The sequence below is a fragment of the Halichoeres trimaculatus genome, unplaced genomic scaffold (assembly GCF_033239565.1).
Source record: "Halichoeres trimaculatus isolate MK-OKI-2021-1 unplaced genomic scaffold, fHalTri1.1 fHalTri1_scaffold_6, whole genome shotgun sequence".
Taxonomy (NCBI): Eukaryota; Metazoa; Chordata; class Actinopteri; order Labriformes; family Labridae; genus Halichoeres; species Halichoeres trimaculatus.
Window position 1 is genome coordinate 15,330,343 of NW_027437184.1, and position 21,842 is coordinate 15,352,184.

At 40.8% G+C, this 21,842-nt stretch overlaps 3 protein-coding genes across 6 annotated transcripts; 2 read left to right on the top strand and 1 right to left on the bottom strand.

Moving 5' to 3' along the window:
• The first annotated feature begins 915 nt into the window (after positions 1 to 915).
• On the top strand, positions 916 to 10,298 carry plp1b (proteolipid protein 1b). Of its 2 annotated transcripts, none has more exons than XM_074671781.1 (7): positions 916 to 1,079; positions 3,064 to 3,250; positions 3,348 to 3,504; positions 5,895 to 6,072; positions 6,329 to 6,402; positions 6,619 to 6,684; positions 9,461 to 10,298. In XM_074671781.1, the coding sequence occupies exons 1-7, from the start codon at positions 1,076 to 1,078 to the stop codon at positions 9,530 to 9,532; spliced, it is 738 nt and encodes a 245-aa protein (XP_074527882.1). In that variant the 5' UTR covers positions 916 to 1,075; the 3' UTR covers positions 9,533 to 10,298. The 2 variants fall into 2 exon arrangements, with proteins under 2 accessions (XP_074527882.1, XP_074527881.1); XM_074671780.1 differs by lacking the exon at positions 916 to 1,079 and adding an exon at positions 2,451 to 2,710.
• A 115-nt stretch (positions 10,299 to 10,413) lies between these two features.
• LOC141791759 (uncharacterized) lies at positions 10,414 to 21,284 on the bottom strand. The gene is made up of 6 exons (XM_074672407.1): positions 21,160 to 21,284; positions 20,869 to 20,949; positions 12,687 to 14,204; positions 12,524 to 12,580; positions 10,765 to 10,867; positions 10,414 to 10,650 (listed from the first exon to the last, which is right to left on the bottom strand). The coding sequence occupies exons 1-6, from the start codon at positions 21,282 to 21,284 to the stop codon at positions 10,546 to 10,548; spliced, it is 1,989 nt and encodes a 662-aa protein (XP_074528508.1). The 3' UTR covers positions 10,414 to 10,545.
• LOC141791371 (uncharacterized) lies at positions 15,302 to 19,840 on the top strand. 3 transcript variants are annotated; one of them, XM_074671779.1, is made up of 3 exons: positions 15,302 to 15,615; positions 15,787 to 15,824; positions 16,910 to 19,840. In XM_074671779.1, exon 3 carries the CDS (start codon positions 16,915 to 16,917, stop codon positions 18,211 to 18,213), a length of 1,299 nt encoding a protein of 432 aa, XP_074527880.1. In that variant the 5' UTR covers positions 15,302 to 15,615; positions 15,787 to 15,824; positions 16,910 to 16,914; the 3' UTR covers positions 18,214 to 19,840. The 3 variants fall into 3 exon arrangements, with proteins under 3 accessions (XP_074527880.1, XP_074527879.1, XP_074527878.1); XM_074671778.1 differs by lacking the exon at positions 15,787 to 15,824 and having other exon boundaries at positions 16,883 to 19,840; XM_074671777.1 differs by lacking the exon at positions 15,787 to 15,824 and having other exon boundaries at positions 16,910 to 19,839.
• Positions 21,285 to 21,842: the final 558 nt, after the last annotated feature.

Here is a 21,842-nt window from a genome sequence, read left to right on the forward strand (position 1 = left end):
TTGAAAGATTATCTAGCTAAGGTAGAAAAATGTGTGTTTGTGGCTCATGAAATATTGATACTGCTTTCTTTGACTCTTAAACAGTAAATATTAAATATGCTTGAGGTGTTTTATGTTATCCTCGTCTCATACTTCTAGTTTGACATGAGAGGCAAAAATGGGACGGGGGTCTTCTCCAAAAAAAAAAAAAAAGTGGTGTTTTCTCCTCCTGCTCCACACTAGCTTCTTTGTACTGGTCCCAGCTTTGACATCAACTGGGTCAAACATGCAGGAGGGAGGGAAGGAGGGCAGCAGCTGGACCCAACCGTCAATGTCACCCTTGTTAGTCAACTTCATCTATGTCAGTCGCTGCCGATTCGATTTATTTCACTCTTTTGTCTGAGTGGTCCTCTTATCTTTGCGCTTTTTTTCTGAGGGTGCCGTTCAGACGTGTGCTGTATGTTGCTGATGCCTTTCATGTGTGTTCAGATAGACAACACATGAAAGCTGACAGGAAGCCTGCAAATGACTGAGCACAATAATTTTTAAATTGGGGTGGGAACATGAAATCTCTGAAAAGTAATACATAAAAAGACATATTTCAGTGTTCTGCATAAACAAGAAAATGGTGCATGAATAATTCTCTAACATAACTACATATTCATAACTAAAAATGTATGCATCCAAAACCTCCAACCCTTGTTTAATAGACATATAGTGCATGTTTCATTTGTCTTAAACGCAACAATTATTAAAATGTGCTTGAAGAAAGCAACAAGTATTTGCCAAGACCTCTAAGGAAAAACAGAAATCCTCAAATTCCATTAAAAAAAACCCTCTCATATTCAAGTTTGTGAGCAGCTCCGTGTCCCCCATCCTGCACCCATGGCTCTATAAATAATGACTGGCAGCTGAAATGGGACTTTGTGACTTTAAGATGTGACTCGGGGAGATGTGCTCTATCTATTGTTGATGAGACAAAAGCGCGAGTCAGATTCATATAGGAGTGGCGGGGAATAACTTCTCATATCCTCATATCAGAGTCACAAAGCCAAGCAGCAAAACTTCAATAACCCCCGAACACTTCTTTCTGGACATGGGTGAGTGCATCGAGTTTTTAATAACTCTTATCATCTATTATTAATGGGATTTTAAAATGTGGATTTCAATAACTTACTAATGTTGCCTTTAATATTTCTGTGCTGCCCTTGGACATCATGTTGCCCTTATGCTCTGTGATTTGCTGCTTGAGACTGTGTTAAAGTGATTTCAAAGCCTCATATGGATTCTTTAAAGATTCACACTTTGCTGGTATTCCTGATATATCACAACTTTATTTTATTTTTTTATTTTTTTTTACATAAAATCATGATTTCCAAAGACAAGGAGGAAAAAACAGCAGATAGATTGAGACAGGATTGATTACTTTTTAATATAGAAGGCTGTCCTCATTACCTCCTCTAACCTCTTTTACCCACAAAGCAGAGTGGACTCAGTGCAGCAGACGGAGACAGAGACACACAGTCTTATCATACCAAGGCTATGCCAGGTCACTCATGTGAAAGGGGTCAAATGCTTCCACATGTGTCACAGGCATAAATTAACAAATCTTCATTAGAACAAACTCCTACCACCTGTTTTTTTCGCACTTACAGAAAAGCTGTGGGCTTTCTTTTCACACATTTTCTAACAGATTTCAAACCATGATTGACAACCTGGCATCTAATATCCATGCAATGTTTCCTTTTGCAATGAATTTCAAAGAGGGCGACAGTGACCTGTGGTACTGTCACTGTAACATCACAGCTGTGGTGTGGGTGTCCACAGGCACGATCATCTTTGTGGTCTTGGGGGGTCTTCCTACTGTTACTATTTATACTTCAGACACAGTTTGTTTAACTCACAGTCTGACTCTTCCCACCTAAAACATGTCATTCGTGAAATAATCTGAATTTTTCTGTTGCACCTAAATAGGTCAGATTTTGTGATTTGGAGCGACACGGCTCTAATTTTGTGTGGGGTTGCTGTTTTTGTTGATGTTGTTGTTGTGAATCTATTCACCCCCCTCCCCGTTCCTCTCCCACCTCCATTCATTAATGCTTCGGCCCACTCTTTGAACACTTGAGCCCACCCTCTGCTGGCATCAGCTCTCTGTGGTACCAGTCTCAGCCAGCTGTGGGTGGAGGATGGCTGGAGTAGTGACAATGCCAGTGATGCAGACATGTTCCTGGTGACCCCTCCACCACTGCTTAGCAGTGTGTGTGTGTGTGTGTGTGTGTGTGTGTGTGTGTGTGTGTGTGTGTGTGTGTGTGTGTGTGTGTGTGTGTGTGTGTGTGTGTGTGTTTGTGTGTGTATCTCAGCACTATAGTCTTTCTTTGTTTTTATATCGCTGTCCATTGTTCCCCTCCTGTGGTGGCTAAATTAACAATGGATATTGTATCCAAAGCCACAAAGAGAAGCTCTTTCTTGAGGCCACCATCTCTCACTCTTGCCTGGTGACGCCTGTGACCGCTGGAGACAAGGGGAAGAACCAGATTTGAGCTGTGAGGTGTTGGTCACCGGCAGAGGAGCTTTCTCCTATCCTCCTGTGGATGAAATCAGCGCTCAGAGGAGGCTCATAGGCAGTTTTGTACACCCCTGTTTGGCTTTGGGATCTTTCTTTGTTGTGGAGCACAGGATCAGAAGCAACAAATGTTCCCGGTCAGGCAGCCTTGGCTTTGCAAAGCCTTAGGTGCTTTCCTCTATCCCATTTCTGCCAATACATTTATTAACACTGTGGATATTTGCTATCTGCTTCAACAGCAGTGCTTACACTGGAAGAAGTGCATATGTTTATGGTGAAGTCGCTTTTGTTTGGACGCTTTTATTGGGAACTGCTGCTTGAACTCTGTCATTGCTGACTAATTTTGACCTTTCTGTTGCTTTCTTGCCTGTTGGTGGTGTTTTGGGGTTTGGGGTGTGTGTTCATGGATTTGCAGACAGAGCAAGGCCTCTTTCACAGCTCCCTGACCGTGGCGTAGATGTGCTGTGTGGTAATATGTGCGGTGTGTGCCGCCTGTGTGCTCATTTATTATGCCCCCTCAGGTTGTTATGATTGCTGTATCCGCTGCCTTGGGGCAGTGCCTTACCCATCCCTGGTGGCCACCTTGCTGGTCTATGCTGGCATGGCGTTATTTTGTGGCTGTGGGCATGAGGCGTTGGCCAACACTGAAGTCCTGGTGGAGACTTACTTCGCCCGCAATGTTCAGGACTTTGCTGTCATGGCCTCCTTGTGAGTGATGTTTCTTCTTAACATCTAATGCTGATCTTTTAGGGTTTTTTAAATTGTTAATTTTGACTTGACTTCTTCTTTCAATGAACTTTCCCAGTATCAAATACTTCCAATACGTCATCTATGGCCTGGCATCATTTTTCTTCCTCTATGGTATCCTGCTTCTGGCTGAGGGATTCTACGCTACAAGCGCCGTCAAGCAGACGTTTGGTGAATTCAGGAGCACTCACTGCGGCCGCTGCCTCAGCCTCACGGTGAGAACATAAAGGAGGGAGGGTGGGAAGCAGGGATAGTGTGGTGTCATGTCATTAACTTTGTAATGTCCTCACACTAGTACAGCTTGCTTTAAGCTCCAATGAGAAAATATTAGCTGATAACACAACAGACTAGAGTTAATATTCCTTCATCTTTTTGTCCAACAAAAGACAACAAATTCATCATAGATAATAGTAATTTGTTTTTATTTCATTTCATTTTAGTTTTTTTAGTTTATATACCTTTTACTAGCACCATAAGGGAGAGAGGGGAAGGTCAACAGAACCCTGTCGAAACAGCTTTAAGTGTCACCAAACACCCTTTTTAAAAAAATAAAGAAAAATGTTTTATCCTTTTTATTTGTTATTTAAAAACAGTATTAAGTTTAATGTTGGATCTCAGACGTAAATGTGGATAAGGTGTGACATTATGACATAAACGTTTTGAAGTAATCATGGATAAGACAGGACACTGTCATGATAAAGTTGTTCAAAAAGTCCAATGAGATTTCAACAAGATCAACTTCAAACATCATATCACATGCTGGAGAATCTCCTTAATAGTACAGTGTGTAGAAACAGGAGCTATGATCGCTTTCAAGGAGGCTCCTAAAAACTACGATCCTCTATTTAAGTTTTTACAACTAAAAAAGTGTATCAAAAGAAAGTCTGTTGCTCACGTCTTCTTCCCTTTACAACCAGAACAAGGTGCAATAAAACAACCTGTGGGATGTACAGTTTGTCAGTTCTGTGTAACTGGAGAAACATGGCCGTCCATGATGGCGGCCTCTGTGAAAGAGGGCTGCAGATCATGTTAAAGTCTTGTTCTAATTGAACAAATCAAAGTGGTCATTTCATTCAGATGATTATAAATTATATATGAAGTATTTCTGGATATTACATACCATTTCTACCAAGTGCGTTGCTTCTCATTGCCACTAAATTCTACACATTGCACCTTAAAGGGGGCAAATATGTCGCTCTGTTACAAAGCAACAGTGAACTTGGCTTCCAGAATGCTGAAAAGAAAAAAATGGAGTTGTAAATCATTAATGTAAAGATGGGATACTTTCACTGGAAAATAACTAACTAAGGAAGTGCTTATTAGCCTTTAGCTCGGGCTGTATCACTCTATAACACAGGAGCTAAACTGTTTTTGATAATGTTCATTCCAACCCACATGAAACAGTTATTCTGCAGTGGTCTGTTCAAACTTGAGAGTTTATCAATAAAAGGAAGAGTGAGGTTATGTTAGCTCTGATTGGTAGATGACTGGCAGGACATAGCTAACCAGGATTTACTGACGTTACACATGTCTTACAGCACTGGACTGCCAGCTGCGCTAAATATAAACGGCTACTAAACTTCTCACAAACTGACAGTGTTTACTTGTTGTCACGTTAGCCTACAGATATGTCACAAACAAATAGCCGGCTGCTTGATGTCACGTTTCAAACTGTAGAGCTACTTAACTGTACTAATAAGTCCCTTACCTTGGTGCGTTGTATCTGGTAAAAAGTTGTCTTGAACAAAAAAAATTTGTTTGGATCTGGTTTCCATGTAATTCCAAAACAAACACATGCTTCACTAAAAGTAATTTGCAACTGTGTGTGGAGACCCCAGGCCACAAGGTGGCGAGGGAGTGCAATCAAAACAGACCCTCCTCATAGCATCTTTAGGTACATCATTAGAAAAGCAGATAAAACTTTGAAAATATTGCCATGATAGCATGAATCTTGTTTGAATAAGTTTGTCACAAATAAAAAACACAAAGCATTAAACAATACCATAGCAGAAGGGATAATCTCCTTTGATGCACCACTTCAACGAACAGTACTTCATATTGAGGCCACAGGGAAGAAGCTTTTCAATGACTCAAAAGTGGATTATTTCTGCCAAAGAAAAGGAGCAGAAAAAGTGCTGAGATTTTTAGATCTTAGTGGGGATTGATTTTGTACAAGCTCTCAGTTGAATCTATTCTATCTCATTATTGTATTTTTTTTCTTCCCTCAGTCATTTTTATGATAGGTTTAAGTTTTTAGTGCCAGACCTGCACACTGGGCATAGATTCATACCATCAATGCTAAGCCCTTCAACAAGAATACCAATGTGTTTATGTGAATTTCAGTGAGACTACGGCAGTATTTAATGCTAACAGGAGCTAGGGTGATGCACTTGCCAATTATTTCCAATTTACATTGAAATAAGCATAGGCATTATAAAAAAAAATAGTACATTGACCAAAAGGTTGAATTGTGTTTTCTGTCTCTGCAGTTTCTCCACAGAGTTATAGTTTCTGAGCTGATCTGATAACACTTTCTGTCAGACTGAAGTGTGAGCTCCTGTATGACATTCTGGGACCTAACACACTGCTCTCTTCATTTTACCAGTTCATCATAGTGACGTACATCTTGGCCTTCATCTGGCTGGTTGTCTTTGCCTTCTCTGCCATCCCCGTCTACTTCTTGTTCAACATGGAGCAGACCTGCCACACCGTCAACATCCTGGCTGAAACCACCCCCAGCATCAATCAGCATGGCTGGATCTGCATGGACGCCAGGCAGTTTGGTGAGCTGTTCTTGTAATGACTGACCACGTGTCCTCGTGAGGGGAATGTTAATGTATCAGGAAAGTGGTCATAGGGGACTGGATGCAAATTGTCTGGTTGTGAATTAGTTGCTGAATAATGGAGATAACAGAACATTTATTTTTATTTGCTGCTGTGTTTCTGATTAGCTGTGTGTGCGAGCTGGGACTGAAACGCATCATAAGTCATCATGATTCAGTGTCAGTCAGAGGTACTTACGTCATGTCTTCATTTAAGGTCTGCTCCCGTGGAATGCCATGCCAGGAAAGTCTTGTGGGATGACCTTGGCATCTATTTGCAAAACCAGTGAAGTGAGTAGATGAATCTAATCTGTTTAGTATTTCATGTCAGCTTCCTCATATTCAAACCAGAGTGCAGAATGAATCCTAAATATCATCTTAATTAACAATGGATGGTTGAATAACAGTAAGCATTTGTGTTTAATAAAAGGACACAGACACACAAGGGGTGCTTTAAATGGCTCTTTGAATCTATATTAACTAACCTGTGTTTGACATTTCTTGTAGTTCTACGTCACCTATGACCTGTACATTGCCACATTTGCTGGAGCTGGAATCACTCTCTTAGCACTGGTGAGTGCTTGTTATTTATTTGTTAATTAATTTGTTTGTTTATTGATCTATTAATTCATTTATTCATTTAACTTTTTGTGTTTCTGTTCAAAACCAGGTATTCAATATCATGCCCTGACTTTTTAAACATAATTTTAATCAAATTACAACAAGATATGAGCTATGACATGGTAGAAATCTTTCCAGATGTAAAAGAATATTAATCCTTTACAGGAAAAAAATGATTTTTAAAGCTATGGTCTACAATCTGAAAGCCACTTCGGCTGATGGGACACATTTGAAAAAAGCCCCTCTCCCATGTTCCAAGATTCCACCCACAGCTTATATCACCCTACCTCGCCTCCTATCAACACGCCCCCTCTAACAGAGCAAGAAGCCAGTTGGTGGTAAATGTAACAAACACGACAATCACCCCCTTTGTAACACACGGTGGGAGCTTTTTCAATTGGACCAGCGCGATCAAAACCATAAATTAGAGGGGTGAAGCGCGTCTGTTGTTGCCACTGCCAGCTGATCAGAGCAGAGCCAACTGTGGGCGAGGCTTTACCTTTCTCAGCGTGTCTTCGCCAGCCCAGTTTACAATGCTAAGGTGCGTGGTTAACTTTCTAAAATCTATTGACAGAGCCCTGTCGGCTCTGACCTGGGTGACCCGTTTCAACCAGCAACGTTCAGTCATTAGTCAGTCTTCAGTCCCAAATCCCTCTGTAGCTTTTTCCACCAGTCGTACATTTCTCCAATGTTCAGTCTGCGTTGGCATTTGTATCGCTTATAATTCTTCCTTGCTTCAGCCTTTTCCTTGAAACTTTTTCGTTTTCCTTTCACTGTGGAGGGTAACAGTAACTGCTTCCTGGTTTCGTCCTTCTCCAGCTCCATGACACTTCAGTAGCTGAGCAGCTAGCTGACGTGAGAGGGGTAGTGGGGAAGGATGAGACGGGACCATGGGCAGGACGGTCAAGGCAGGGGAGACAAGGGATTGGATGGACTTACACACAAACCCAAAATGAGGCAACAGCGGTTCGGATTGGTCAATTATTGTGCCTTTTTGCAGCTGATGAACTGAATGGATTTTTTTTTGTTTTTATTGCTTTTTTAATGCCTAGATCGGACCATAACTGCCTCATAAACGGCATTAGTATTACGAAGCTTCCAAATCGTAGACCATAGCTTTAAGTGCCCTCTAGAGGCTGCTTCCAAAGGCCATGTTACTTTTTTTTTGTTTCTTTGGTTGAAGGTTTCTTATCCTGTATACATTAAGGCCAAGGGATATGTATGGATTCAAGAGTCACTTATTATCATTGAGAAATACAACAAAACAGAAAAACATTTCTACGAGCAGTGTTAGTGCGTCCCAGGGGAAAGGGGTTGAGCAGTCTGATCGCTCATTTGGTGAGACTGTTCATTATTTTCTTTGGTGGACCTGTTTTCCTACCTGAAAGGTTTTTCGGTCACTATATGTGATGCAAAGTAACCAGGCCAAGCTACGGGAGGTGACAAAGAGGTTGGTGGTCATTCCAGGAGTGCTGTAGACAACGGATCATATGTTGCTTGTGCAAAATAGTGCAAAAAACAAATTGGCTCTGAAGGCAAGATGGGGTACATTGTGTAGCAGAATTGGTAGAAAGCAGTGGCCTAGCTAGCACTGTTCTCCCTAAACAGAACAAGCTGATTGGCCCTGAATTATCAGAATGATGTCACTTGGTGTACCTCCCTTCCGCACATGGACTCATCGTCTATGCAGGTGAGTTGGTGGAGTTGGAGGGATAGGAGGAGAAAAGTCATGCATAAAAGGATGTAAAAGAGTGGACTTGGCACACATCCCTGTGGAGCACCTGTGGAAACATACTGTGTGTTGTTTGTTAAGAAGTTTAATACCCAGTCACAAAGTAAGGTGTTGAGTCCCCAGGGATGTGTCTGACTTCATGAAGGCAGGATGGGTGCTGTGTTGTTCCAGGGTAGGACTTTTACCATTCAGTCTTGGCTGTCTCTGTCAAACCAGGCAGTGGAGTGATTGAGCTCATCAGTAAGAGAGGCACAGCGGCTCACAGGCAGGGCTGTTGTTACTTTGTAGTCTGTGATTGTCCACATTCACCCCATACCTGACAGGGGCTGGATGGGCAGCAGAGGTTGAGTTTAATCCACTGTTTGTGTTTGTGTTTGTGTTTAGTAGACTGGATGCCCCCTCTTAATGCTGCCCTGACTCTGCCCCTGCTGAGTGCAGCTGTCATAGATAAAATTAAGCAACAATATTTAATTAGGCAGAATAAGGGGAAAGTGCTGATTTGATTGACAGGTGGAAATACTGAAGCTTGCCAGGCTGTAAGACCGTGGCCCTGAATCCACCTCTTTGCAGGTTAGCTAGCTTGTCAGCTTGGAGAAAGTAGTCAAAAAAAGAAAATGTTTGTTTATTGGTCAAAAAATATTTCCTGCCAACACTGTTCACAACAAATCTAGAATATGTGGCATTACACGGTTACCATCATAACATCATTGTCAGCTTTATTTTTGATCTGTGTCATTTTTGAAAGTCTGCCTTTTGTCTTCCTCTGTCCTGTCACATCACCAGGATTAGCCATTCTTTTGCTTGTCATTTAATAAGTGTGTGTTACTTAAACTGAAATTTTTTGCATTAAATATATCAATACAAATCTTGCAATGTACCTGCATGACTAGAAATACGTATATATTCAGGTGCTGGCCCTTTAAAAGGTTAAATGCCATACTTTGAAGTTAACTATGTAACATTTGTTCTCCCCTTCCTCCCTTTATCTCATTGCAGTTCCTGTACATGATTGCCACCACCTACAACTACGCAGTGCTGAGGTTCCTGGGCAGGAAAGGGATCCGCTAACCACAACACCCCCACCCGAGTCAACCCCGTCCTCTGGCTACATGATGGACAGTCAACATGTGCAGCACTGCATTTCCTTCATCCTCTGGGGAAACCTCCAACCCTGGTTCTCCTGCTACAGTATTTCTTTATAGACGTGTCCTGTAACAGAAATCATTTTTTGTATGAACAACAGACAAAGAGATGAAGATTACTTTCACCCGGCAGATCCGGCAGCAAATCCCTTCCTCGGATGATTCTCTTGGCTTTGTTGTTCATTTTTCCTTCTCACGGGATGTATCTCATTTGATTCTTTTTGTGAAGCTTCATTGGTGCTGATGCTGTTGTCAGATTGTGATGTACAACGATTCATGAATAATTAAGAGCAATGACAGCTTGCCTTGCAAATCATAACTGCATATCCTCCGCCCAGAGTTTACTGATGCATGTATTTGATTTTTCTGCTTCCTCATTTTCAACTAAAGCAAGTGAAGCTGAATGTACCAAAGTTCTGTCTAAAGTTCAGGTGTATCCTTTCATTTTTCTCTTTGCTTTTACTCACAATACATGTACTTTGCATTCACTCACTGCATGTCTGCTTTTCCTGTCTAGCACAGTGTAGCAGGGATACAAAGACATGTTCTCCTGGACTCTTTTTATGTTGTTACTGCTTATGTTGCTTTTGTATATAACTGAGGTGTTGATGCTTCAATAATGTGTCTCCAGGTGATTCATGTGCGTGTGTGCTGATATGAAATTAAGGCTGATTAAACAGTTTAAATCTGAAGCAGTAACATGCAATTTTATTTTAAGCACATACAGATTGTTGCAACAGAACATTTTCATATCAAAGTGTTTCAAAGCAAGCTTTTAGTGACAGAATCCCTTCCCCTGACAATGCAGCATGTCCTAAAAAAAACCCTCTGAGTGGAAACAGAGTGAAGGCAGTAGTGGTGAGTTTCTTAGTCTAAACAACACATTAATCACAGAACGCTTTGGGTCTTCTCTGATGACATATTTGTCCCAGTTAGGCTTTAGGTCCTGAAAGCTTTTGCAAAGCAGCCATCACATTGGATCACTTGGTTATGCAAAAACATGGGGGTCAGCAAATCTCCCAGGGCCTTCGCACACACACCACACTACAGAAAAAAGGAGCACTCATTATCAACATTATGCAATGACATGAGCCTGTCAGATTCAGTACATTGCTACAGACATGTGATGTGCTATCTACTAGGAGAAGAAGAACAAACCTTAAGACAGTCAGGATGGCACCTCACCAGAGGTTCACTGAATGTGATCTTCACATTTCCATCGATTAACTTGTCACAGAATGAACAGAACGGTGTGCCATCACTGCAGGAGGGACACAGCATTAAAAAACATTTTCATTTTTTGCTTTGTATCTTCAAAAATAAGTAAAAAAATCGATAAGATGTTAATTTCATGTTAAAGATGCTTTGAGGAGGATCTGTTTTAATTGGACTGCCTTGCCACCTTCTGGCCCGACGTCTCACACGCACTGTTGTAAATCACTTTTAGCTAGGCGTGTGTTTGTTTTGTAATTAAATGGAGATCAGATCAAAACAAACTGTCTTTGTCCAAGACAACTTTTAACTGGATACAATGTACCAAGGTAAAATATTCATCAGCACAGTTATGTAGTGATATGGTTTGAAATGTAACGCCAAACAAACATTGTTGTATATGTATATATGTATATGTAGTGCTATCGGCAGCCTGGTGCTCCGACGTCTCTGTAAGCCAAAGTGATAACAAGTAAACACTGTCAGTTTGTATGTAGTTTTGTAGCTGTCTACATTTTGTGCAGCAGGCAGTCAGTTCTCTAAGACAAGTCAGTAATGTGTAACGTTAGTGAATCCTGGTTGGTTATGTCCTGCCAGTCATCTACGTAACCTCACTCTTCATTTTATGGATAGACTCTCAAGTTTGAACAGACCACTGCAGAATAATTGCTGATGTGGGTTGTAATTAACATTATCACAAACAGTTTAGCCCCTGCGTTAGCTTTTGGCTGGGGCTATATCACTCTCCTGCTTAGCTTTCTTCTGCTCTTCTGTCCTATTTCTATCTGACAGAGACTTAAACGTGCCGTAAATGAATCCAGACCTGCCCGACCCAATTGGGGAGCTAAGAAGTAGCAATTTAAAATTACCTGTAACCTGTAATATTAGCGCTGATAATCTAATTCACAAAATCCTCTTATTCAAACTCCTCACAGCCCCTTTATAGGCAGTGTTCGGAGTTTTTACGAAGTGTATTTCCAGCATGATGACTGCATTTCCCATGAGTACCACCAACCTCTGTCATACAGAAGTGGCTCTTGTGCGTTTGTTAAGGCAGCAAATAAACAGGCCTCAGATATTTAGGGCTCGGTCACACTGGCCATTCAAACCATGCCCAGGCACGCTTCAACCCTAAAGACCAGTTTGTTTGGTCAGTGTGACCGCAAGTGTACCGTTCTCAAGCCCGATTTACTTCTCTGCTTTGACATGCTTCAGAGAGGTGTGCTTCAACACGCATAATGCATAAGCACAAGCACACAGACATGATGGATGATCCGTGATGGATGATCACTGCGACTGCTCCTTTTGAAAATCATTTAAACTACAGACAGGTGTTAGAGGGCTGTGTTGAACCAAAACAACTTGGCATAGGACACTCATTAAAGTCACTGAAGTTGTACCAGTATCTCATTGTACTGACTTGAATGAGACCGCTCTTTGTGTAAACAGATGCTTTATGATATCATTAGCAGGCCATACATGTGCCTTAAGTCTGGTTCATATTGAAGTAGTGTGACTATGGGCCATACTTGCTTAGTACAGTTTGGATGGCCAAACATACTTGTGAATATCATTCTCCATTTCTTCTTGGATTTTTCTGCTTAATTCTGCTAAATACTACAAACCAGAGCACGTGAGCAGAGTGTGAGCGGAGCTGGCACATTCTGAAAAGAGGAATTCTGACAGTGTTGTCTTATGAGATTACCTGTTTTCTTTCAGTTTGTATCTTGGCTCCTCCACAACTTTTTGTATCACATCTGGGCTATAAGACAATTCATGAGCAAGTAGTTAGTGAAAACATATGAGCATTGTCACGTGAATCTGTCTTCTTTCCTTCACAGCATACTCACACTTTAATCTCCTCGGACTCCTGGATCAATTTTGTCTCCTCTGTGTGGTTTTCTTTAAGAACAGGCAGAGTTTCAGGAGCAGTTTCAGCTGTGGGGGTCTCCACATCTAATGCGTCTGTTATTTCAATCAATTTGTATGTGGTTGTGTCCTGAGTGGCTTCAGAATCTGGAGCTGTTACTGGTGCAGGTTCAACTGTCTCTACCACAGCTTCAGCTGCACTCCCAGGCGCCAGCTCAACACTTTGCTCGACAACAGACTGGACCTCACTCTCAACTACCTCCCCAACTTTGGTTTCTGGAAGTGGCTCTTCTGTCCTTGACACAGTTTCACACTCCACAGATTTTACTTCTGTCTCAGGAGCTGCTTTAGTTGGCAAAACAGACACAGTATCCGCAACTACATCAGGCACAGGCTCAACCTGGCCTTGGGTAGCGGCTTCTTCTTTTGCACTTTCAGTCACATCAGGAGTTTCAGGAACTGACTTCACAGCGACCTCAACTACAGCTCTAACTGTTTCCTCTGCAGCCTCTTCAAGTGCTTTCTCACAGCTCCCCTCAGTTGCAGCTTCAGCAGCAGCTTGAGTGGGCGATTCAGATGCAGATTCTGCCGATAACTCAGCCACTGTTTCAACACTTTCTTGGACAGCAGCCTCCTCTTCTGGCATTGCATCAGTCACATCACTCTTGTCAGATGATGGCTCCACTGTGACTTCAGTTACGGCTTTAATAATTTCTTCTGCAGCCTGCACTGGAGGACTACTCTCCTCTGCAGACTGATCAGTGGGTTGTGCTGCTGTGTCTTCTACATTTGTTGTATTTGCTGGCTCAGGTTCACTCAAAGGTTCATCTTGAGGTTTTGATTCAGCTTGAGGTGCAACAAGGACTTCAGTCGTGTCTTTGAACTCTACCCCTACTGCAGGGGTTTCCGAATCTACCACCTGAACATCTGCAGAGATCTTAGCTTCATCAGCTGTTGCATCTACAAGTTCTTCCTTGATTTCCTTAACTGTGTCCACAATTTGTTGTTCAGTTGTCCCTTCAGCAGAAGCAACTGTCTGTGCCTCACAGTTTTGGACTTTTTCTTCCGCAAGAACTTCTTTGGCAACCTCAGCAGAAGCCTCAGTGTGATCTTCGTTTATCTTTTCAACTGCTGATTCTCCAATGGCCTCCTTGATTTCTGTTTTAGTGACAGAAATTTCTGGCTGTACTTCACCATTTTCTGCTTCTGCAAGAACTTCTTTGGCAACCTCAGCAGAAGCCTCAGTGTGATCATCGTTTATCTTTTCAACCACTGATTCTACAATAGCTTCCTTGATTTCTGTTTTAGTGAGTGAAATTTCTGGCTGTGTTTCACCATTTTCTGCTTCTGCAAGAACTTCTGCAGCGACCTCAGCAGCAGCCTCAATGTGTTCTCCATTCATCTGCTCAACTTCTGCAGCTGCATTAGCCTCCTTGATTTCTGTTTTAATATCAGTGATTGGTATTTCTGGTTGCGCCTCACCATTTTCTGCATGAGACTCAGTGGCTGGTTCAGGGCTGAAACACAGGACAAATTTTCAAATTACGCACAAAAAGTACATATCACTTAGCATCTTTATATTCACTGCTAGTTTCAGTCAACAGAGGGATGCTCTTGAAAACTTACATCATATCATTTTTGGTCTCCACTGCTGATCCCTCATTATGAACATCTTTTGTGGGAGAACTGATCTCAGTCTTTGCCTGACTGGCTGTTTCACTGGAATAGAGAACAGAAAATATTGAAACTACAAATGCACTCATAAGGCAGATATTCAATATTTGGTTCAGGTCAATTTTGAAAAAAGTGGACTCATAGAGGAGTGGTTGTAAGCTGTCGAAGGTCTGATCTGTTCATATTTGATCAAAATTTAGTTCATAAACAGACTTTTAGGTCAAACAAATTCTTTCTTTGAGGAGGACTCCATGGTTGGTCATTTACTGATCTGCAGTACAAGAACAGGAGGATAGCATTGAAAAGAATCTTATATCTTAATTTTGACACATATAGTTTAATTTCACCAAGTTTCAAAAAATAAATTGTGTAAAATTTAGTGTTGATACCAGGGCAGTATAAAAATGAACTGGAATATGTTATTGTATGCATACAATGGAGAACAGCCAGTTATATCTGCAGCAGCAAAACATCTTAATAATGCTGTAGCTCTGGATTTTAGGTATTTCACAGTCATGCTCTACTAAAAAGTATGACAGGCGAGTCTCATTGTTCAGAACAAAACTGAAGGTTTGAACTAATCTTAGACACTCAGATAAAAAAAAAAAAAAAAAAAAAAAAGATAGTATTTTTTAATCCTTGAACTATTTGTTCAACAAGGTTAAATGGTTGAAGCTTTCCAAGAGGGGATAGCTTGTCAGAAAGTGGTAGTGGTAGTTTTTCAGTTTCTCTTCTTCTTTCTTTCTTTCTTTCTTTCTTTCTTTCTTTCTTTCTTTCTTTCTTTCTTTCTTTCTTGGTGCTTATTTAAGGATGAAAATGATTGTTGGATGTATATCTTACGAATTTGACAGAGTGTAAAACATTTATTTACTGTTGCTTATTTTGTAGCAGGAATTTTAAGACTTTAACTTTGACAATACTCTAACACAACTTCCGGTTTTCTTCCGCGGTTTCTCAGGTTGCTGTAAGGCAGCGTTAGCACTTTGAAGCTAAAGTGGTTGGAATACGGTCCTTGTAAACATACCCGCGTATTTTTAACTTCCCTTAACCTAGGTTAACTGAAGGGGTTGAAGAAGGATAAAAACTACACTGTATTTTTGCTTCGATGCTGATTTATTTCTCTTAAACTTCGGGACTCATTCACATCGTCTTGTATACAAACAGTAAGGTGAGATACGCAGCCTCACAGTTCACACAGGAGTCGACATCTCTTCCCTACTTCACTGCAGGGTGAAGACTTCTTCAACTGTCCCGGTAAGTACAGCATATTTTCCTACTCATCAAGTTATATTTGACTGCTGAACAGACAGGATCATCCAGGATCCTGAGTGTACAGAAATCAGCTCCCTGAAACTTTCACTTGCTGGTTGAAGGGGCTCTTTACAGACGTTAGGAATATTAACGAAGATTTCTTTTATATTTCAGTGATAAATGCCACTTAAAGCTTCGTAAGGAAGATAAAGGTAATAATTATAAGCATGAAGATAGCTTCAGATTCTATTTGATATTGAAACTACAGCTGTATCTGAGAAACTTGCCAGGTGCATGACATAGTTTTAAGCAGGGGTGGCATTCCCCTGACCTGATATCTGATTTGCATCCACAAAATCCTAATCTAAAGTCTAATCTATAATCAAATGTATTAGTTGCTATACCTCTTGTCAGAAGTGAGATTTAAGTCAAAATCAGCTGTTTGGGGCTTTATTGCACCTGGTCTTTTGCAGACTTCTGCAAATTGTGTAGCTCAAATACCTTACTGAATACTTTACTTGAGTTTTGAGTTTTTTTTAGTTTGGCTGCTTTAAATTGTAGCTCTGACAAAAATTCTTCTTTTGGAGTTATTTAATATTTGAATAATTTAAGTTTCACAGATGCCATGCTGTTGTGTTAATTCTACAGAAATGTAAAGTTAATTTTACTGATCAAAGTTGATTAATGGAGTTAGATTAAACTAATTGATGACAAAGAAAAAAAAAACCCTCTTAATTCATTTCATATTCTTCAAACTTAAGATTGTTATTTCAGCACAGACCTAAACAAAGGTCTTTTAAGAAAGGTGTAGAAAGTGTGTTACATGTTAACTGAGGTTAATTACTGTCGCCATGCATAACATGGGCTGTTTTTCCGCTCTAATTTGCAAAAAGCTCACTGACTCCCTTCAATTTTTAGTCATCTTGTGTGGGGTTTTTTGCTCTTTATGTGTGATAATTATTAGCCCTGTTATAAAGGACTGTCTCCTGAGTGGTAGGATGATCTGCATTTTGCTGCGATTTTTGAGAATTGCACTTCTTAATAACAAAATGATATTATCCCCATATCATTCAGGAAAAAAGTCTGGCAGAGCTGTGAGCTGTCTGCTGTTAATTGTTGTCAAGGTGAAAGTGTTGATCATAGAAGAGGAAAAGCACATGTTAAGTCTTTCTTTAGAGGTTTTATGTAAATGAAGTGACTGAGAATGTTTTGGGTGTTTTTGTGTTAATGTGTTTTGTTTTTTTTTTCCATTTGTGTTTGCATTACTCAGCTCTGCATTTCCTGTCATCCATCTTAGAAATAATGCCATCAAGAAATCATCTTGACAAAATTGGGAGGAAGACAAAGAAGAAATGGACAGAGGAGGCCATGGAGCGAGCTCTGATAGAGGTGAAGTCTGGAAGGTGCACAGTGAGGCAGGCAGCCAAGCAGTTCAGTGTCCCTAAATCTTCTCTGGGAGACAGAGTCAGTGGACGAGTGACACCGGGGTGTCGCAGCGGGCCAGCTCAGCTTATAACATCAGCAGATGAGGAGCTGCTGGTGGAGTTCTCTTTATACATGTCCAAGCATGGATTCCCACTGACAAAGCAGCAGCTGGTGTCTTTTGCCTCGTCCATTTATAAGCGGCAACACCGCAGGGTGGCATTCTCCAAACTAGGCCAGACCTGGTGGCTGAATTTTAGGAAACGTCAAGAAAAGAATATAACAATTCAGCCGGCAGACAATGTGGTCAGAGGGAGGACGGTTTGTGTAAGGAAAGAAGCAGTGGATCAGTTTTTTCACTTACTGAGCGCCGTCATGGATGCTCATGAGCTAAGAAACAAACCTCAACAGATTTTAAACTGTAACGAGACAGGTTTTCAGCTCGGCAGGAAGAGAGTGATTCTTCCCAAATCTGCAAGTCATGGCTTCAAACCCACATTAGGACTGAGAGACCACGTCTCTGTCTTGGCCTGCTTCAATGCAGCTGGAGAGGACATTCCCCCATTTATCATTTACTCAAAAGCCTACCCAGGAGGAGTTTGCTACAAAACACAAGGACCTCCTGATGCCCTCTATGGATGGTCAGACTCAGGGTGTATCAATTCTGAGCTTTTTAAGAAATGGTTTCTCAAACACTTCCTTCCCCGTGCCCCAAAAGAGCGCCCACTGCTGCTTATATTCGACGGCCACAAGTCTCCTGTGAACCTTGAGGTGGTGGAAGCAGCTCGTAAAGAAGATGTCATCCTTCTCTGCCTTCCACCTCACTGCTCCCACATCCTGCAGCCACTTGATGCAGGTCTCTTTGTCCTCCTGAAGCAGCGCTTTGCAGCACTCATAGGCAATGGTTGTGCCACAGACTCTCACTTTGCAGTCAGCAAGAAAGAGTTCTCAGGTGTATTTAAAGCGACATATCAAGTACTGGAGGAGGAAGACGGTGTCAGGACTGTGAAGGAAGGCTTTAGGAAATGTGGCATTTACCCGCTGAGTCATTTCTCCATAAATGACGGTCATCTAATGCAGTCGCACGGCATGGACCCAGCAGCTGGAGGCTCTCTGTCCACATCAGCACAGGGGCTGCACACTTTAGGAGACATTACAGCTGCTGGACCCTCTTCATAACTCCTCCATATCAGGAACATGATTAACTTTTTATTTCAACATTTATAAGCTCGAATAAAATCAGTTGTGTGAACTACTGACGCTGTGACCTGCTCAATTTCTGAGTTGCTTGTAGGGGGATCCTATTTGTCAGTCCCTGTTAAACATTCAGGCTGTGCTGATAACAAGAATAACTTGTCAATGTTGTGCTATAATTTGGTAGAGAAAAAAGGGGAAAGTGTACATTTTTTAAAGTTCAAAGCAAAAACTTAGATTTCTGAAGCAATAATCTGAACAAAAAAAAAAGGTTTGTATTTGCCCTTTTTTAAGTTGGAGAATGTATTAAATGGATCAAGGATCCTTTAAAGTAAAAACACACACAGATGTGTTTCTTGGTAGCAGCAAGCAAGTCTACATGCTGCAGGATGTTATGTTCCCCAGCTTTCTATTTCTGTCCTGAACTTATTCAGCTCGAACTCATCCGTCCAACATGTTACAGCACATCAGACCACTGCTTTTCAAAGGCAAGTTAGCAAGGAGAACATCTGCACAGAGATCTACATAGACTCTTAAAACTTGATAAAAAAAAGTGATCTCTTTTTTGTTTCATCAAATCAAGCTGTGAAACATGCACAGAACAGAGGGGTGAACAGTCTCTGATACCGACAGAAGAGAAATGATTGCTCCTCTTTAAAACTGCTCATTTGTGAATTTATTATTCCTTTGCTAAAAAATTCGGATGTATCTAAATCAAAGAGTTTTATGAAGATGCAACGGGGGAATATGTAGGCTTTTTCTGATTTGGGAATGGGTAAAGTTCCTTTTTAACATGAATTTCTCTATGTCAACTGTTATAACAGAAGAATTGATCCTAAAAATTGTCCCAGGGACAAGAAGCTGAATAAAGGTAGTTAGTCGCTGTGGTTGCTGCACAGATGTGTCCGTAAGCTTAATAATTTACTGAAGAAGGCTGGACTCTGTGATGTAATATCCATGCAATGGGTACAGCCAGAGGAAACACTACTACATGTATTGATGCTTATAACTATGAACTCTGTGCTTGTTGCTCTTGTTTGCACAGAAAACCTTGATTGTGGCTTTAAATACATACTGAGGGTCTTTTTCATATATTTTTTTTAAATATCAAAGGACAGTTTAACTATTATTCCTCCAACTTGGTTTTATGTTTGTTAAAAAACTCAAAGAGCCCTAAATATGTTGAAATGCAAATATGCAGGTGTTTTGTCTGAGCCTCTGTACGCCCCTGTGAGCCCTCAGGGGTAAACCTCTTGTACCTGGGGTATATGTGTAAGCAGATACCAGAAAAACAAGCGCCGGCCAGTCTGCATTACACTGTAAACTTTTATGGAGGCAACAAAGAAGCCCAGGGCTAACTTTATGTTTATGTATGTTAATTTCACATATGGTGATAAGTGTGCCTGCAGCTTTTTTTGTTTTTGTTCTGACACAACAAAGTCTGAAGAGATTTTGTGTTAGATTCTGAAAGCAGCTACATCAGTGTTTTTATGTTATTTTTTTTTTCACAAAGTGGGTCTTAACAGCTTCTTTTTGAAATACTGGAGTTACCACAGCCTGGGTTCTATTTTTTAAAAACTGGACTTTACTTTTAACCCATGAGTTTGATTGTTTATCAAAATTACAGAAAAAGTGAAAAATAAGTCTGTACATGTTTCAGTCCTTCAACATTTCTTTATGGTGCTTTAAATTATGCTTCTGAAGCACTGAATCATTTCAAGTAGAGTAGAGAATCCTTAATGGGTTACTTCTCAGCATTTGATGCACTGGAAATTGTGACATCTGCTGGCCAAATCCTGGCACTTCATCTGTAGGGATAAAGGAAATCTGACCAAGATTCACCGACCATAAAAATTGTGTTTTTCAAACAAAGTTGTCAGAAGAAAAAGTGACTTAAGTTGAACCTACTGCTATTCTCTGTATCAGGGGTCTTCAACATTTTTCAGCCTAAGGACCCCCTTACTGATGAAGAGATGGAGCATGAATAATATCCAAACGTGCGCCCCATTGTGTGGGGTTTTAGTCAGTTGGGGACTTAATAAGCTCCCAGCCAATCACAAGGAACCTGGCAGAGCCAACATGGCACATGTGGGCACATGACTGGCAGAGCAGTGATAAGGCTGGGTCTTCCTCCTTCTTCGGGAGCTAGAAGTGAAAGCTGTGAAGCGAGCCAGTGCGCAGTTTGAGAAAGCTGCTGTGTTGATGAATGCCTGAATTTCTGACTAAACAATAACATTTTCTGCCTCCATCCATCAATGTGTGTTCAAAGACATGAGTGTGAATACAAGTAGAATATTTGGGAACAAATATTTGAAAATATGAAAATTTGCCTGATTAACCAAAAAAGTCAAGGACCCCCTGCAGTACCTCCATGGACACCATAGGGGCTGCAGACCTCTACTCTATATCATAAAGATGTGACATCATTAAAAACAACTCTCAACCTCGTGCCTGCAACATCAAGTTAGTTACTGAGCCAAATAAGTTTTGTTTCCGACTAGTGTTAACTTTATAAAATGTCGAGACCTTTGACTGTATTCACTCCTCAGAGCCTCATTTATAGTTTCAGTGTTTGACATTTTGTTCTTTCAAAAGAAAAGCATCAGTCGAATCTGTAGATACACAATCAGTGGCACTCACTCAAATTTCTTCACTGCAGACAGGACATATGAACTCTGCCGTACTGCTCTGGGTTTGGTCTCTGACAGAACCTCGTGTGTCCTGTAGAATAGAAGTTGTTGTGGTGAATTCGCAGAATCATTTTTATCAATTTAAAAAAGTGAGATGCAAAAGTGAAAAATGAACTGAAGTGTCAAACACCTTGGCAGAAAATTAAACGTAGGAAACCAGACTTAACTGAATGAAATGTAATATTAATTAATGTTTTTATTAATTCAACATTCATTCATTCATTCGTAATGCTGAGGATACCTGGTTTTCTCCTGCTCTTCCTTTGGCTGTCTTGATCTTTGGATCCAGCTGAGATCGTTCTTCAGTGCAGTCCGCACCCTGGTGGTTTGAAACACCTTGTCTCTGTCAACAGCTACAAACCACATATTTTCTGTCAGCACATGCTGAGCAGCAAGAACACCTGCACCAAATATTTATTGGAAACTCGCAGGAAATTGTGACTTACTTTTTGACATGGTACTGATGTTTTCTCGGATGTTCAACCTGATGAAGTTATTGCAGGATACAAAGTTTATAAGGAAAGTTTCTTCATGTATTCCATATTTTGAAACCCTCAGGAGAAGTGCAACTGTCCTACACTGTTCCCCTGCACTGACTTCAGACATGTTTACAAATTCCCCAGCATTTCATACACAACCTGTCTAACTGCATTCTGCTAGCAATCAACTCCCTCGAACTGTAAATGTGACATTTAAGTATTTATTGCTTGTTATCATAGTGTTGGGGCTTTGTACATTTTATGCATGTATAAATTATTATAATCCTGACTTATTACTCTAACAGTTTATCCACAAATGGATACTGTACTCACTATCCACTATTTTTTCTCACAAAGCCAGGGTTCACAGTGTCCTATCATTCTGCGCATGTCCTCTGTTCCCTCTTTGAGCTCGTGTTAACATTTTGACCTGCACTTTTAATCT

What these genes read in the sequence shown, in the direction of transcription:
- plp1b (XM_074671780.1), top strand. Translation starts at nt 2,671, where the DNA reads ATGTTCCCGGTCAGGCAGCCTTGGCTTTGCAAAGCCTTAG. An exon ending in CATGGACGCCAGGCAGTTTG is followed by an intron (nt 6,073 to 6,328) that starts GTGAGCTGTTCT and finishes TCTTCATTTAAG; the next exon opens with GTCTGCTCCCGTGGAATGCC. An exon ending in GAATCACTCTCTTAGCACTG is followed by an intron (nt 6,685 to 9,460) that starts GTGAGTGCTTGT and finishes ATCTCATTGCAG; the next exon opens with TTCCTGTACATGATTGCCAC.
- LOC141791371 (XM_074671779.1), top strand. Translation starts at nt 16,915, where the DNA reads ATGCCATCAAGAAATCATCTTGACAAAATTGGGAGGAAGACAAAGAAG.
- LOC141791759 (XM_074672407.1), bottom strand. Translation starts at nt 21,284, where the DNA reads ATGTGGTTTGTAGCTGTTGACAGAGACAAGGTGTTTCAAACCACCAGG. An exon ending in TCTGCAGTGAAGAAATTTGA is followed by an intron (nt 14,205 to 20,868) that starts GTGAGTGCCACT and finishes CCTGTGTTTCAG; the next exon opens with CCCTGAACCAGCCACTGAGT. An exon ending in GAGACAAAATTGATCCAGGA is followed by an intron (nt 12,581 to 12,686) that starts GTCCGAGGAGAT and finishes ATTGTCTTATAG; the next exon opens with CCCAGATGTGATACAAAAAG.